The 16,928-nt window shown below is 37.7% G+C and overlaps 1 protein-coding gene across 2 annotated transcripts in view; it reads right to left on the bottom strand.

Annotated features, from left to right (window-relative positions):
* Nucleotides 1-5,210: 5,210 nt before the first annotated feature.
* Nucleotides 5,211-16,928, bottom strand: part of skp2 (S-phase kinase-associated protein 2, E3 ubiquitin protein ligase) — a 17,957-nt gene continuing 6,239 nt past the window's right edge. For both annotated transcript variants that reach the window (XM_034210775.1, XM_034210776.1), the window contains exons 6-10: nucleotides 16,508-16,606; nucleotides 8,528-8,655; nucleotides 8,378-8,429; nucleotides 8,099-8,206; nucleotides 5,211-6,101 (exon numbers count right to left, since the gene is read on the bottom strand). In XM_034210775.1, the coding sequence (XP_034066666.1) occupies nucleotides 5,894-6,101; nucleotides 8,099-8,206; nucleotides 8,378-8,429; nucleotides 8,528-8,655; nucleotides 16,508-16,606 (595 nt within the window). In that variant the 3' untranslated portion in view covers nucleotides 5,211-5,893. The remainder of the gene's footprint in view (nucleotides 6,102-8,098; nucleotides 8,207-8,377; nucleotides 8,430-8,527; nucleotides 8,656-16,507; nucleotides 16,607-16,928) is intronic.

The following is a 16,928-nucleotide window of genomic DNA, read 5'->3' as shown; positions in this document are numbered from 1 at the left end:
ACTAATTATAGTAGATTAACTACATTATTAAAGTGTACAGTAACTGGGAATAATAAACGGAGCGCTGTCTCTCTCCTGGCCGGTATCATGCAGCTCGCAGATCCATGATGAGTGACCCGACGGTAAAACTAAACATATCTATAACTAGTTTGAGAGGTAATTAAAGTAGCTACGTGTGATATTCTAACCTGAAGTGTGTGCACATTGGTGAGATGAGCTCCCCCCCCCCCAACGACAGGAGTGAGAAATAAAATGCTGGGAAACAAGTAGACCTTCTTTGCAAATATAATTCCTGTTTATTATTATTATTATCAACAGTTACTATTTTATATGGTAAATGTGCATGCTTGTCGTTCAGTATGCGTTTACAGGTGAATACGTCTGCATTTCCTGCCAAATACTAGCCTCAAAAAGATTCAAATATAATTAATGCAAATAAACTACTTCTAATAATTATCAATTCAATAATATAAATACTGTATTTTATTATAATATAGTTATAATATAGTCAAGACAAAACATGCGTTTACATGCTCAAAAATTGATATTTCTTAAATCTGTATTCAAATGGGGTTGTGCGCTGAGAACTGCGCACAAGCCGAGCTCATAAACCGAGGCCCCCCTGCGCGAGGCCCCTTGCAGCCTGTATGATCGGCCTGTAGGGAGGGACGGCCCTGAGTGTGTGTTTTGTCCGCTCACCGCTGCAGGTAATCATGCAGAGCTGCATGTCGACTCGTCAGCAGCAGCTGATCGCTCTCTCCCGTCAGATTAGACTTCACTCGCGTTTATGTCCATATCGATCAGATCCAGCTAGTTCTAGCTAATGATAGGACTACCTGCTTATTAAAAGACACCTAAACAATAAGCGTCGCTATGCAACCGGGTGAGGCCGCAAAGTATAGCGCAGCTGGCCCGGCGCCACGAGGGGGCAAAAGGTTGTCTTATTTGCCCCCTCACCTTGAGCCTCATTCATCCATCAAAAAGTACAATAAATGTCACGATTATTAAATAATTATTTCCCCCAACACACGTTACTATGTTTAGATCAGATGTGTGGGTCAAGCAACGTGTAAACAAGCCTCAACCCCAAGTGAGCTTGTAGTCTTAATGTTAGCGTTTGTGCTTAGCTGTAAACAGTCGGATGGGTGGCCAAAACGTCCCCGTTTCCGGTGGCCGGTACCCGGTTGAAACTCCCAAAAATGTTCCCGTTTTTGAATGTGCGTTAAAAAACAGAGCAAGGTGAAATAACATTTTACATGTCAGTAAAAACAGAATAAGTGTTGTGCCTTTTTGTAGCGTTGGCGTATTTTCTTCTTCTAATTCAATGACAAAAGAAACTCGGCTAGTAGTGTCAACTAAATCCATAGTATTACAACAAAAGTACTTTAAGGGTCATTCCAGAATTGGAGGACAATTTAGACACCACATTGTTTGAAAAATGAACCTTTTATTTTACAATTTAAAAAAAAATGTATTTAGGAAAAACAGATAAACCATCAATAAAATTGATTTGCCCAGCTAGGCATCAAATTAATATTTTCCAATGAAGAATTACCCCCGTTACTCTAATTATAGTAACAGGGTTGAAAATCAATGCTAATTTGAGCTTTAACCTCAGGAAGTATTGCTAGATGTAGCTGTAATGCTACTTTCAAGGTAAGGACAAACTTGGATATATAATGCAAGAAAGATAACTTTGAAATGAATATGCTTTATTCTGATAATATGAGTAACAGGGTTGAGTGGGTCGGAGTGCCACACTCTTTTAAGACTGAAAAGATTGTAAAAATATGAAAAATAAAAGATAGGAGTTAGTTGTGGTCTACCCATGGCACTAGCACGTGGCTTGCTGATGTCACTTCCTGTGTGTCATCTGATTTACAGTTTGTTCACTTCCTGTGCCAATCTAAAAAGGTTTGGGTAACAGGGTTGAACGCATGTTGAGGGACACAACTTCTGTGCGAAATTACTGTTATCTAAATATGTTTATGATTTAACAAATTGATTTTACCATTACAAGAGACATACCAAAAAAAGTAAATAAAATCCCTATTTTAAATGTTATATTTGACGCAAGTTGGTCACCAAGAAGCGGAGACAAGAGAAAAATGCCATTTTAGGGGATGTTCGAGAGCTATTTGACCATTTAAATAATATTTTGAAACCACTTTTTCTACAATTTTATATACATTTTGTCTCAATACATGTATGTTTAAAACAAGTGCATGTTTTAGCATTCTGGGCATGGATTATTAGATTTTTTATATGGGGGACATGAAATGTCCTCCAATTCTGGAATGACCCTTAAACGAGGTAAGTTACAAATGTATGTTGTCAATCGCCAAGTATGGGATTGAATATTACATTAGTTTAGATTAGATGTATTGTCATGTAAATGCATTTGCACAGTCAGCTCTGTTGTGGTAATCTGTATTATATAAACCGTATTGGTGCAATGAGCGACATCTAGTGGCGGATTGTGGAACATTGATTTGATTTTTCTCATGGCAGTTTGACTAGAGACAAATCAGGGGACTTTTAATCTGAGTCTGTCCATTTGGTGTTGTGTTTTATCCAATATTATATTTGGTTTATATATTAGTCACTTTCTTATGAAAGGCCAGGTTTTAGGCCTTGGTCTGAACATTCAATCCTGGAAATAAAAAATCAACCAGATACATGTTTCTAGATAGATAGTAAGTAAATCTGTATAGGAAGACGAGTTAAGGGGTAGAGGAGAAAAGGTTATGGTATAATTACAGAGCCAATTGAGGAAATCAATGTTAGTCTGTTAACCAAAGGGCAGCCATCTAATACTGTACTATCTGTTATTAAAGATCAGAGGAAAAGAACAGAACGAGGGGTCAATCCGGAATAAAAATAAAGAAGCAAAGAGATTGTAGAGCAGTGAGAAGGAAAAAAGCTTGATGTGTCAATTCATTACATTGCCAGTATTTTTCGTTGTTGTGAGAGAAAAGAAATCGCCCCCTCAGTCATTTCATCCTGGAGCCGGGCCTGGCGCAGCATTATGCATTTGTTTACATGCCCACCGGAACCCCGAGGCATTACCAACAGATCAACGCACATCCAACCCATACAGGGCATCTCTTTCTCCACATTAAGTGTTAGACATTAGAATGGACTCTTCTTGTCTGTCACATAAGTGGCGCAACTAAAGCAGTATTGCGCTGAAGGAAAATTATTTTGACCGGAGATATTTAGATTTGCCGGTCTTCAGCATATTTGACCGGTCATAGTCCGGTAATTACAGGCTAACGGGAACTCTGCAGCTAACTGTGATTAGGATAATCAATCCTTTAATGTGCACTGCCAGGGCCGGACTGGAACAATAATTCAGGCCGGGAATTATACACCCAGCCAGGCCACTACCAGTTTTCTTTTGTGCCATTTTCCTGGATTTATTTGTCAATATTTACAGCGTTGCTGGCTGCCCATAGCGATAGCCCTAAACTTTAAATCTACTACCCCAGAATAAACATGGACATGGGTTACTATTTAAAAAAAAAATTGCAATTCTATTTAGGAACCTATCCATGTGAACATATTTTAAGTGGAGGTGGACCTCAAATCCTCAAGGGGGGTCCGGGGGCATGCTCCCCCGGTAAGATTTTGTTTTAATGTTGGACTTAAATGCATCAATCTGGTGCACTTTGAGGGGGAAATAAAGAGACTAGATCTATGGGAACACCTATATGAAACAGAACTGTATACATTTCAATAATCATAAGAACATGGCCATAACCAATAACATACCATATCCAATATGAAAAAACATTGAAACTGGTTTATTTGTTTTTGGTTCATTTATAGTTGTGAGTGTGTCTGGGCTCCTGAACCAGCCTCTCCTGTCTCCCCCTGCTCCTCTTTGAGGCAGCAGCAAAGACTAGTTTTAGCTCTCAAGTTTTAAAAGTGGATCTTACCTTTTTTCACCTAGTTAAAAAATTGTTTTAATTATTCATGCATATTTTGCTAATCACTCCCCTTCAACTGGAAATATGTGACCAAACCGTTTGAGACCCACTGAGATAACTTGGACTAAGTTAACTATCTAAACACTCAGAGTCCTTTACCTCACCTGAGCTGTAGTTATCAGCCTCTCAGTCTGACAGCAGAGGACTCTCCTCCACCTTGTTGACAGCTCATTCCGTTAGCGCCGCTAGCTAGCACCAGATGCTAACAACAACAACAATACACGTAAGCGGTGCGCGCACTTTCTCTCTCTCGCGACACACACACACACACACACACACACACACACACACACACACACACACACACACACACACACACACACACACACACACACACACACACACACACACACACACACACACACACACACACACACACACACACACACACACACACACACACACACACCCTCCCGAGCTTGAATGACACGAGACCAATCGAGGGCATTAGTGTACTGTATGATCTGTATGAAAGTGGCCATGTGGGCAGGCCACATCATGGAGACAGCCAGTCACCCTCTGTGAGGCAGAGTCATCATCTTTTTTATTTAAAGAGACTCTTGGTCCATTATTACAAAAACATACAACACTCAAATATAAATTAAAAAAGGCAGTGATACCAATGTTTCCACAGAGGTGACTGGTATCGTACAGCACTGAAACACGGATTTGACAGCAGCATAATGACAGAGTTATGAGAAACATTCAATCGACAGATGAATTTGTACATCAGATTTCTCAAAAGAGCATGGAACGTGTTGACTCGTGCGTTACAGAACATTTCACTTGCACTGCACCGCCTTGGTTTTCTAAGCAGTATACGCAAACAGTCATTATATGCAACCTGGAGCTTCTTGAGGCTCGCCTTCTTATACTTGACCCACAAGGGGGCAGTATAGAGAGGAGCGCAATAAGCTCTAAAGAGGTTCACCTTAACCTTATCTGAACACCAAGAGAATTTTCTAGCCAACATGTTGGCTTGCATATATAAGACACGCCGCTGACACATTTGCGCAGCGTTGCGTTCACAATACATACATAACAAAAATAATCCTCAGGCCAGCAGGCCTGGCCATCGGGAAACCTCCCGGTCCTCCCGATGGCCAGTCCGGGCCCGTGCACTGCAGAATGCTTTTTTAATATGCTCAGAATATTAAACATTCTCCTGAGAAGACCGGTTGGATAAATAATGAAATTAATGTCATTTAGCTGCTTCAGTTTTCCCCGTCATGCTTTACTGGTGCACTAAACATACAGAACATTGTTATATTAGTTACTATGAAAAGTCATGACGGCTCTATCATTTAGTAGACATGTTTTTAATTGACAAAAGTAATCCTTCAAAATCCAATATCCCACAAAAAAAGGGAAATAATAAGTGTAGCAGGAGGATTAGCTGAAATGAAGCAAACTCAGACACAGTTAGTGCATTCAGTGGTTTACTGTAAAGACTCACATCCGACATTAATGATCAACAGAATGCAGTGAAAATACGGTGACATAATGCACTGATAAGAGAAGTTCATCATTTTACATTCAATCTTCTGAACTCTTTAAAACCACCTCATTATTTCCCGAGAACAATTGTCTCAAGTTTTTAAAAAGGACACCATTCATTTCCATTGCGTCTTTAAAACCACGTTTCCCTTACAAAATATTTTTAAATAAACATTATTAGAACCTAAAACTGATTCAAAAATCCATCAAACGTTTGTGTTAAAACATTCCAACAAGAACTGGAGTCAACGTCAAAATCTGACTTTTCTAAATAGAGAATCATCCCGCCTTAAAGTGACCTTTAACCTCTTTACGCCAGATAACACTAACAACATGTGCAGCAGCAGACACTCTGAAACATGGGACATGGGACAGACACTCACTCACTTAGAAAAACATGGCGGCTACAGTTTGAACCTCAGCTGGCACTTCCTGTTCCACATGAAGCCGCCGGTGAGGCCTGAGGAGGGCGAGGGGCGGGCGATGCTGGAGAACGGTCTGGAGTTGATGCTGATGCGAGGAAGCTCCTTCTTCAGAGAGGACAGGTGGCCGTCGTTCACGATGCCAAACACGTCCAGCAGAGAGAGAAGAGGGAACATGGAGCCCAGGTCCCTGCAGAGAGAGAGGAAGGTTTGTTTCAAGGGTCATTCCAGACTAGAAGCTAACATTCCAAAATGTAAACATCGCAATAGAAAGAAAATAGCATTAAAAAAAGTAGTAAATATAAATATGGTTAGGTAGATCAGAAGTAATTGAGTTTGACACCCCTGAGGCCTGTACTACGAAATATGTTCGAGTCACCCGGCTTACCTAACCCTTAAAAACACACGCGCTCTCGCTAAGCGGTCCTACAACGCTGGTTATCAGCTCGGTAACTCAAGCCAGGGTTTCTCCGTCCGGCTGAGTGCGCGTTTACATGAAACTTAATGTGTTGCTTAAAATAATACTTCTGCATCCAGTCTGTGACACTGAGTGTTGCACGGCCAGATACGGCTCAGCTGACTCAGATCAGGAGATATGTGATACATTATGAAGTGATATGACGCGGACTGTACTTAATGTTACTCTGATCCGGTTACTTATGTTGTGGCAGATATTTAATTAAGCTTTCTTAACGCTAATGTTATAATAGTCAGATTGCTCTGAAGATGGAGGTGATATTCTATTCATGTTCACGTTCACACAGTCGGTGATTTTTGCCGGCAGTTTTTCTGTATTTCCTTTCTCCTGTAATATGACTTGATCGCTTTAAACTCCGCACACTGAGCTCTGATTGGTCAGCAGGCGGTGCTTTCACTGAGTTGAGCTCTTAGCCTGCAACCTAACCTGGTCCCGACCTGGGGGGTATACTACGAAGCAGGATTTTCGTTTAGCAAGATAACTTCTGGGATTTCCGGTACTACGAAGCTGGTTCACTTTTTAGCGGGCTAGATCTCCATGGTAACTTATCCTGGAACCTAGTCTGTGCTCCGAAGCCGGATAGGTTCCAGGATAAGAGATCAACTCAGTGAAAGCACCGCCTGCTGACCAATCAGAGCTCAGTGTGCGGAGGAAATACAGTTTAAACTGCCGTTGCAGGAAAGACGGCCGGCCAAAATCACCGACTGTGTGAACGTGAAAATGAATAGAATATCACCTCCCATGTTCAGAGCAATCTGACTATTATACTATTATGTTAAGAAAGCTTAATTAAATATCTGCCACAACATAAGTAACCGGATTAAAGTAACATTACGTAGCCTACAGTCACTGTGAGTGCAGACGTCGATGTGTCCCATTATCGTTCATATCACATGTATCACATATCTCCTGATCTGAGTCAGCTGAGCCGTATCTGGCCGTGCAACACTCACAGTGTCACAGACTGGATGCAGAAGTATTATTTGAAGCAACACATTAAGTTGACGAAACACTGGAGTCAAATGTAATTAAAGTCAGATGGTGTCTTAGACGGGCAGTGATATCATAAACCTGTTAATGTACGCATTCAAACACTTGTTCTGTTCCCAGCTGTGTTCACCTTGCAGGTGCAGCTCTGTGGCTTTGATCCTGGATCAAGTGTTTAAGTCATGGATGTTTAAAGTTTAACTTCTTCATATGTCTAATATTATAGTTGACTTTTCATTCAGGAAGTATGACGCTGCGCTGTCAGTGCGCTTCTCCATGTCTGTGATTGGTCGAATGCTCCAGATACCACCCCTTTCATGTGATCGCGCACCTAACTAGATAGGACACGGCTGGCTTGAGCGAACGAGTTGATAGCCAGCGTCGTAGTACAGTTTAGCGAGAGCGCGTATGTTTTGGATTAGGCCAACCGGCTAACTCAAACATATCCAGGATAGGTTGAACTAGATTCGTAGTATACCCCCCAGGTTAGCCGCTCAGCATAAGTTACCATGGAGATCTAGCGTCGTAGGACCGAAACCCCGAGTTAACCCTGAAGTTAGATCAGGACTAGGGGAACCAAGCAGCTTTTTGAATGAATGCTTGAGCAACCCTCATAGGAATAAACAAGCCTTCTCGATGCTATATCCAGTTCTTTTAATACATTCATGCATTTCTCAGAGATGAAGGGAAAGTGGTTAGGAGCTGGTTTTGAGGAGACTCACGTGAGAGCAGCGAGGTGGATGTGGTAGCAGCGGCTCAGAGAGAGATGGAGCAAACCCTTCAGCTGTCTGAGGACCGGGAAGCTGTCGGCCATCAGGAGAGTGCTGTCACTAAAGTACAACAGCTCATTACACACAGACAACACTCAAACTACTGAGAAGTGCAGTTATTTAAAGCTCTTCATGCTGATCTAATGATAAACCAATAAGCGGACGAACTGGGACATTATGTTCATTTTTAGGGTCACTACATCTACTGAATATTAATGAAAAATATCTCACCTTAAATCTAGCGCTTGAATATTTGGACACCTGGTCACCAGCACCTTCACATCTGAAACAGACACGTCGTGTGTTAAAAGAGGGTTTCATTTCAATCCTCCCCCCCCTACAATAAATACTGGCATGGTAATGAATCTGTCGGATGTTCACCTTCCAGTGCGAGGCCCTCTCTGTACCCGCTGAGGTTCAGGTGAGTGACAGCAGGGTTCAGATTATTAACAACACTCTTCACGTGATCGTTGTCGAATTCACACCACGATATGTTCAGCTGCTCTATCCTGAGAGGAGCAGACAGAGCGTGAGGAGGGGGGGCAACAGTACACACATCCATTCCTCAAGTAGAAGTACAGATACTCGTGTTTAAAAGTACTGACTAAACTTCTTTACTCAAGTAAAAGTAAAGAGCTTTGAAATGTACTTCAGTAAAAAGTACCCATAACTAGCAGCTGCTTTAAAGAGTACCTGACCTCCCTTTATATTAATAGAACAATAATGTCATTGTTAGCTAATGAATGTTTCCATGCTGAACAACGGCAACATGACAACGTTTCCATTGGTCCCTCTTCTTTAGAGAAGACCAGGAAATGATGGATACACGGATCGTGTTCAAATCAATAGACACGCAATGACTCTAAAGAATAATGATCACGCATCAAACACACATTCAGACTAAAGGAACCAGCTGTTTGGAAAATGAGAGAAGTAGAAAGTACAGGTATTTGAGTTCAACATGTAAGAAGTAGAAAGTACAGGTATTTGAGTTCAACATGTGAGAAGTAGAAAGTACAGGTATTTGAGTTCAACATGTGAGAAGTAGAAAGTACAGGTATTTGAGTTCAACATGTAAGAAGTAGAAAGTACAAGTATTTGAGTTCAACATGTAAGAAGTAGAAAGTACAGGTATTTGAGTTCAACATGTAAGAAGTAGAAAGTACAGGTATTTGAGTTCAACATGTAAGAAGTAGAAAGTACAAGTATTTGAGTTCAACATGTAAGAAGTAGAAAGTACAGGTATTTGAGTTCAACATGTAAGAAGTAGAAAGTACAAGTATTTGAGTTCAACATGTAAGAAGTAGAAAGTACAAGTATTTGAGTTCAACATGTTAGAAGTAGAAAGTACAGGTATTTGAGTTCAACATGTAATAAGTAGAAAGTACAGGTATTTGAGTTCAACATGTTAGAAGTAGAAAGTACAGGTATTTGAGTTCAACATGTAATAAGTAGAAAGTACAGGTATTTGGGTTCAACATGTAATAAGTAGAAAGTACAGGTATTTGAGTTCAACATGTAAGAAGTAGAAAGTACAAGTATTTGAGTTCAACATGTAAGAAGTAGAAAGTACAGGTATTTGAGTTCAACATGTAAGAAGTAGAAAGTACAGGTATTTGAGTTCAACATGTAAGAAGTAGAAAGTACAAGTATTTGAGTTCAACATGTTAGAAGTAGAAAGTACAGGTATTTGAGTTCAACATGTTAGAAGTAGAAAGTACAGGTATTTGAGTTCAACATGTAATAAGTAGAAAGTACAGGTATTTGGGTTCAACATGTAAGAAGTAGAAAGTACAGGTATTTGAGTTCAACATGTAATAAGTAGAAAGTACAGGTATTTGGGTTCAACATGTTAGAAGTAGAAAGTACAGGTATTTGAGTTCAACATGTGAGAAGTAGAAAGTACAGGTATTTGGGTTCAACATGTTAGAAGTAGAAAGTACAGGTATTTGAGTTCAACATGTTAGAAGTAGAAAGTACAGGTATTTGAGTTCAACATGTGAGAAGTAGAAAGTACAGGTATTTGAGTTCAACATGTGAGAAGTAGAAAGTACAGGTATTTGAGTTCAACATGTAAGAAGTAGAAAGTACAGGTATTTGAGTTCAACATGTGAGAAGTAGAAAGTACAGGTATTTGAGTTCAACATGTTAGAAGTAGAAAGTACAGGTATTTGAGTTCAACATGTTAGAAGTAGAAAGTACAGGTATTTGAGTTCAACATGTTAGAAGTAGAAAGTACAGGTATTTGAGTTCAACATGTTAGAAGTAGAAAGTACAGGTATTTGGGTTCAACATGTTAGAAGTAGAAAGTACAGGTATTTGAGTTCAACATGTTAGAAGTAGAAAGTACAGGTATTTGAGTTCAACATGTTAGAAGTAGAAAGTACAGGTATTTGGGTTCAACATGTTAGAAGTAGAAAGTACAGGTATTTGAGTTCAACATGTTAGAAGTAGAAAGTACAGGTATTTGAGTTCAACATGTTAGAAGTAGAAAGTACAGGTATTTGAGTTCAACATGTGAGAAGTAGAAAGTACAGGTATTTGAGTTCAACATGTAAGAAGTAGAAAGTACAGGTATTTGAGTTCAACATGTAAGAAGTAGAAAGTACAGGTATTTGAGTTCAACATGTTAGAAGTAGAAAGTACAGGTATTTGAGTTCAACATGTGAGAAGTAGAAAGTACAGGTATTTGAGTTCAACATGTTAGAAGTAGAAAGTACAGGTATTTGAGTTCAACATGTGAGAAGTAGAAAGTACAGGTATTTGGGTTCAACATGTAAGAAGTAGAAAGTACAGGTATTTGAGTTCAACATGTTAGAAGTAGAAAGTACAGGTATTTGAGTTCAACATGTAATAAGTAGAAAGTACAGGTATTTGAGTTCAACATGTAATAAGTAGAAAGTACAGGTATTTGTGTTCAACATGTAAGAAGTAGAAAGTACAGGTATTTGAGTTCAACATGTTAGAAGTAGAAAGTACAGGTATTTGAGTTCAACATGTAAGAAGTAGAAAGTACAGGTATTTGAGTTCAACATGTAATAAGTAGAAAGTACAGGTATTTGAGTTCAACATGTAATAAGTAGAAAGTACAGGTATTTGAGTTCAACATGTAATAAGTAGAAAGTACAGGTATTTGAGTTCAACATGTAAGAAGTAGAAAGTACAGGTATTTGAGTTCAACATGTAAGAAGTAGAAAGTACAGGTATTTGAGTTCAACATGTTAGAAGTAGAAAGTACAGGTATTTGAGTTCAACATGTAAGAAGTAGAAAGTACAGGTATTTGAGTTCAACATGTAAGAAGTAAAAGTACAGGTATTTGAGTTCAACATGTTAGAAGTAGAAAGTACAGGTATTTGAGTTCAACATGTTAGAAGTAGAAAGTACAGGTATTTGAGTTCAACATGTTAGAAGTAGAAAGTACAGGTATTTGGGTTCAACATGTAAGAAGTAGAAAGTACAGGTATTTGAGTTCAACATGTAAGAAGTAGAAAGTACAGGTATTTGAGTTCAACATGTAATAAGTAGAAAGTACAGGTATTTGTGTTCAACATGTAAGAAGTAGAAAGTACAGGTATTTGAGTTCAACATGTAAGAAGTAGAAAGTACAGGTATTTGAGTTCAACATGTTAGAAGTAGAAAGTACAGGTATTTGAGTTCAACATGTAATAAGTAGAAAGTACAGGTATTTGGGTTCAACATGTAAGAAGTAGAAAGTACAGGTATTTGAGTTCAACATGTAAGAAGTAGAAAGTACAGGTATTTGAGTTCAACATGTAATAAGTAGAAAGTACAGGTATTTGAGTTCAACATGTTAGAAGTAGAAAGTACAGGTATTTGAGTTCAACATGTAAGAAGTAGAAAGTACAGGTATTTGAGTTCAACATGTAAGAAGTAGAAAGTACAGGTATTTGAGTTCAACATGTAAGAAGTAGAAAGTACAGGTATTTGTGTTCAACATGTGAGAAGTAGAAAGTACAGGTATTTGAGTTCAACATGTAAGAAGTAGAAAGTACAGGTATTTGTGTTCAACATGTAAGAAGTAGAAAGTACAGGTATTTGTGTTCAACATGTAAGAAGTAGAAAGTACAGGTATTTGTGTTCAACATGTAAGAAGTAGAAAGTACAGGTATTTGTGTTCAAAGTGTAAGAAGTAGAAAGTACAGGTATTTGTGTTCAACATGTAAGAAGTAGAAAGTACAGGTATTTGTGTTCAACATGTAAGAAGTAGAAAGTACAGGTATTTGTGTTCAACATGTAAGAAGTAGAAAGTACAGGTATTTGGGTTCAACATGTAAGAAGTAGAAAGTACAGGTATTTGTGTTCAACATGTAAGAAGTAGAAAGTACAGGTATTTGAGTTCAACATGTAAGAAGTAGAAAGTACAGGTATTTGTGTTCAACATGTGAGAAGTAGAAAGTACAGGTATTTGGGTTCAACATGTGAGAAGTAGAAAGTACAGGTATTTGAGTTCAACATGTAAGAAGTAGAAAGTACAGGTATTTGGGTTCAACATGTGAGAAGTAGAAAGTACAGGTATTTGAGTTCAACATGTAAGAAGTAGAAAGTACAGGTATTTGAGTTCAACATGTGAGAAGTAGAAAGTACAGGTATTTGAGTTCAACATGTAAGAAGTAGAAGTACAGGTATTTGAGTTCAATATGTAAGAAGTAGAAAGTACAGGTATTTGAGTTCAACATGTAAGAAGTAGAAAGTACAGGTATTTGTGTTCAACATGTAAGAAGTAGAAAGTACAGGTATTTGTGTTCAACATGTAAGAAGTAGAAAGTACAGGTATTTGAGTTCAACATGTAATAAGTAGAAAGTACAGGTATTTGAGTTCAACATGTAAGAAGTAGAAAGTACAGGTATTTGTGTTCAACATGTAAGAAGTAGAAAGTACAGGTATTTGTGTTCAACATGTAAGAAGTAGAAAGTACAGGTATTTGAGTTCAACATGTAAGAAGTAGAAAGTACAGGTATTTGTGTTCAACATGTGAGAAGTAGAAAGTACAGGTATTTGGGTTCAACATGTGAGAAGTAGAAAGTACAGGTATTTGAGTTCAACATGTAAGAAGTAGAAAGTACAGGTATTTGGGTTCAACATGTGAGAAGTAGAAAGTACAGGTATTTGAGTTCAACATGTAAGAAGTAGAAAGTACAGGTATTTGAGTTCAACATGTGAGAAGTAGAAAGTACAGGTATTTGAGTTCAACATGTAAGAAGTAGAAAGTACAGGTATTTGAGTTCAATATGTAAGAAGTAGAAAGTACAGGTATTTGAGTTCAACATGTAAGAAGTAGAAAGTACAGGTATTTGTGTTCAACATGTAAGAAGTAGAAAGTACAGGTATTTGTGTTCAACATGTAAGAAGTAGAAAGTACAGGTATTTGAGTTCAACATGTAATAAGTAGAAAGTACAGGTATTGAGTTCAACATGTAAGAAGTAGAAAGTACAGGTATTTGGGTTCAACATGTAAGAAGTAGAAAGTACAGGTATTTGAGTTCAACATGTAAGAAGTAGAAAGTACAGGTATTTGAGTTCAACATGTAAGAAGTAGAAAGTACAGGTATTTGTGTTCAACATGTAAGAAGTAGAAAGTACAGGTATTTGAGTTCAACATGTAGAAGTAGAAAGTACAGGTATTTGGGTTCAACATGTAAGAAGTAGAAAGTACAGGTATTTGTGTTCAACATGTAAGAAGTAGAAAGTACAGGTATTTGGGTTCAACATGTAAGAAGTAGAAAGTACAGGTATTTGAGTTCAACATGTAAGAAGTAGAAAGTACAGGTATTTGAGTTCAACATGTAAGAAGTAGAAAGTACAGGTATTTGGGTTCAACATGTAAGAAGTAGAAAGTACAGGTATTTGAGTTCAACATGTAAGAAGTAGAAAGTACAGGTATTTGAGTTCAACATGTAAGAAGTAGAAAGTACAGGTATTTGAGTTCAACATGAAAGAAGTAGAAAGTACAGGTATTTGAGTTCAACATGTAAGAAGTAGAAAGTACAGGTATTTGTGTTCAACATGTAAGAAGTAGAAAGTACAGGTATTTGAGTTCAACATGTAAGAAGTAGAAAGTACAGGTATTTGAGTTCAACATGTAAGAAGTAGAAAGTACAGGTATTTGGGTTCAACATGTAAGAAGTAGAAAGTACAGGTATTTGAGTTCAACATGTAAGAAGTAGAAAGTACAGGTATTTGAGTTCAACATGTAAGAAGTAGAAAGTACAGGTATTTGAGTTCAACATGTAAGAAGTAGAAAGTACAGGTATTTGTGTTCAACATGTAAGAAGTAGAAAGTACAGGTATTTGTGTTCAACATGTGAGAAGTAGAAAGTACAGGTATTTGGGTTCAACATGTGAGAAGTAGAAAGTACAGGTATTTGAGTTCAACATGTAAGAAGTAGAAAGTACAGGTATTTGAGTTCAACATGTGAGAAGTAGAAAGTACAGGTATTTGAGTTCAACATGTAAGAAGTAGAAAGTACAGGTATTTGAGTTCAATATGTAAGAAGTAGAAAGTACAGGTATTTGAGTTCAACATGTAAGAAGTAGAAAGTACAGGTATTTGTGTTCAACATGTAAGAAGTAGAAAGTACAGGTATTTGTGTTCAACATGTAAGAAGTAGAAAGTACAGGTATTTGGGTTCAACATGTAAGAAGTAGAAAGTACAGGTATTTGAGTTCAACATGTAAGAAGTAGAAAGTACAGGTATTTGGGTTCAACATGTAAGAAGTAGAAAGTACAGGTATTTGAGTTCAACATGTAATAAGTAGAAAGTACAGGTATTTGAGTTCAACATGTAAGAAGTAGAAAGTACAGGTATTTGGGTTCAACATGTAAGAAGTAGAAAGTACAGGTATTTGAGTTCAACATGTAAGAAGTAGAAAGTACAGGTATTTGAGTTCAACATGTAAGAAGTAGAAAGTACAGGTATTTGAGTTCAACATGTAAGAAGTAGAAAGTACAGGTATTTGTGTTCAACATGTAAGAAGTAGAAAGTACAGGTATTTGAGTTCACATGTAAGAAGTAGAAAGTACAGGTATTTGAGTTCAACATGTAAGAAGTAGAAAGTACAGGTATTTGAGTTCAACATGTAAGAAGTAGAAAGTACAGGTATTTGAGTTCAACATGTAAGAAGTAGAAAGTACAGGTATTTGTGTTCAACATGTAAGAAGTAGAAAGTACAGGTATTTGAGTTCAACATGTAAGAAGTAGAAAGTACAGGGTATTTGGGTTCAACATGTAAGAAGTAGAAAGTACAGGTATTTGTGTTCAACATGTAAGAAGTAGAAAGTACAGGTATTTGGGTTCAACATGTAAGAAGTAGAAAGTACAGGTATTTGAGTTCAACATGTAAGAAGTAGAAAGTACAGGTATTTGAGTTCAACATGTAAGAAGTAGAAAGTACAGGTATTTGAGTTCAACATGTAAGAAGTAGAAAGTACAGGTATTGGGTTCAACATGTAAGAAGTAGAAAGTACAGGTATTTGAGTTCAACATGTAAGAAGTAGAAAGTACAGGTATTTGAGTTCAACATGTAAGAAGTAGAAAGTACAGGTATTTGAGTTCAACATGTAAGAAGTAGAAAGTACAGGTATTTGAGTTCAACATGTAAGAAGTAGAAAGTACAGGTATTTGAGTTCAACATGTAAGAAGTAGAAAGTACAGGTATTTGAGTTCAACATGAAAGAAGTAGAAAGTACAGGTATTTGAGTTCAACATGTAAGAAGTAGAAAGTACAGGTATTTGTGTTCAACATGTAAGAAGTAGAAAGTACAGGTATTTGAGTTCAACATGTAAGAAGTAGAAAGTACAGGTATTTGAGTTCAACATGTAAGAAGTAGAAAGTACAGGTATTTGGGTTCAACATGTAAGAAGTAGAAAGTAAGGTATTTGAGTTCAACATGTAAGAAGTAGAAAGTACAGGTATTTGAGTTCAACATGTAAGAAGTAGAAAGTACAGGTATTTGGGTTCAAAATGTAAGAAGTAGAAAGTACAGGTATTTGAGTTCAACATGTAAGAAGTAGAAAGTACAGGTATTTGAGTTCAACATGTAAGAAGTAGAAAGTACAGGTATTTGAGTTCAACATGTAAGAAGTAGAAAGTACAGGTATTTGTGTTCAACATGTAAGAAGTAGAAAGTACAGGTATTTGGGTTCAAAATGTAAGAAGTCAAAGTAAAAAGTCGTCAGAAAAATAAGTAGTGGAGTGAAGTACTGATACCAGAAAAATGTACTTGAGTACGGTACCGAAGTATTTGTACTTGAGTACGGTAACGAAGTATTTGTACTCCACTACTTCCCCCTCTGCTGAAGTTATCAGCTCTAAAGTGAAACAGAGCAGAGTGTCTGACCTGCTGCAGGACTTCAGCATGTGAGCGAGAGCAGGAGCAGAGAAGCCGGAGCAGCCGCTCAGATTCAGCTGCAGCAGGTTAGGGTTCATGGACAGAGAGCTGAGGAAGAACACAATATACATCATCATCATCATCAGTTACTGAGAGAAGACCTTCTTACACCACACCTGATAAACACACTGCTTTGGGAGAAGGGCTTAAAATGTGTGTCTGTCTGTGTGTACCTGATGATGTTGATATGTGTGTGTGTGTTAGGGGTTTCACAACTACCAATATTTACTAGTCGACACGTTTTTCAAAATAGCAGTCGACTAGTCGTTACGTCATAAAGACACACAGAGAGAGGTGTACAACTGTATTTTATATCGGAACTCATACCGTTACATTAAACACTGCATTTTAAATTTGTGTTACATGGCTG

The sequence above is a fragment of the Gymnodraco acuticeps genome, unplaced genomic scaffold (assembly GCF_902827175.1).
Source record: "Gymnodraco acuticeps unplaced genomic scaffold, fGymAcu1.1, whole genome shotgun sequence".
Taxonomy (NCBI): Eukaryota; Metazoa; Chordata; class Actinopteri; order Perciformes; family Bathydraconidae; genus Gymnodraco; species Gymnodraco acuticeps.
Note: the sequence above shows the minus strand (reverse complement) of the source record. Positions and strands in the feature narration are given on the sequence as shown.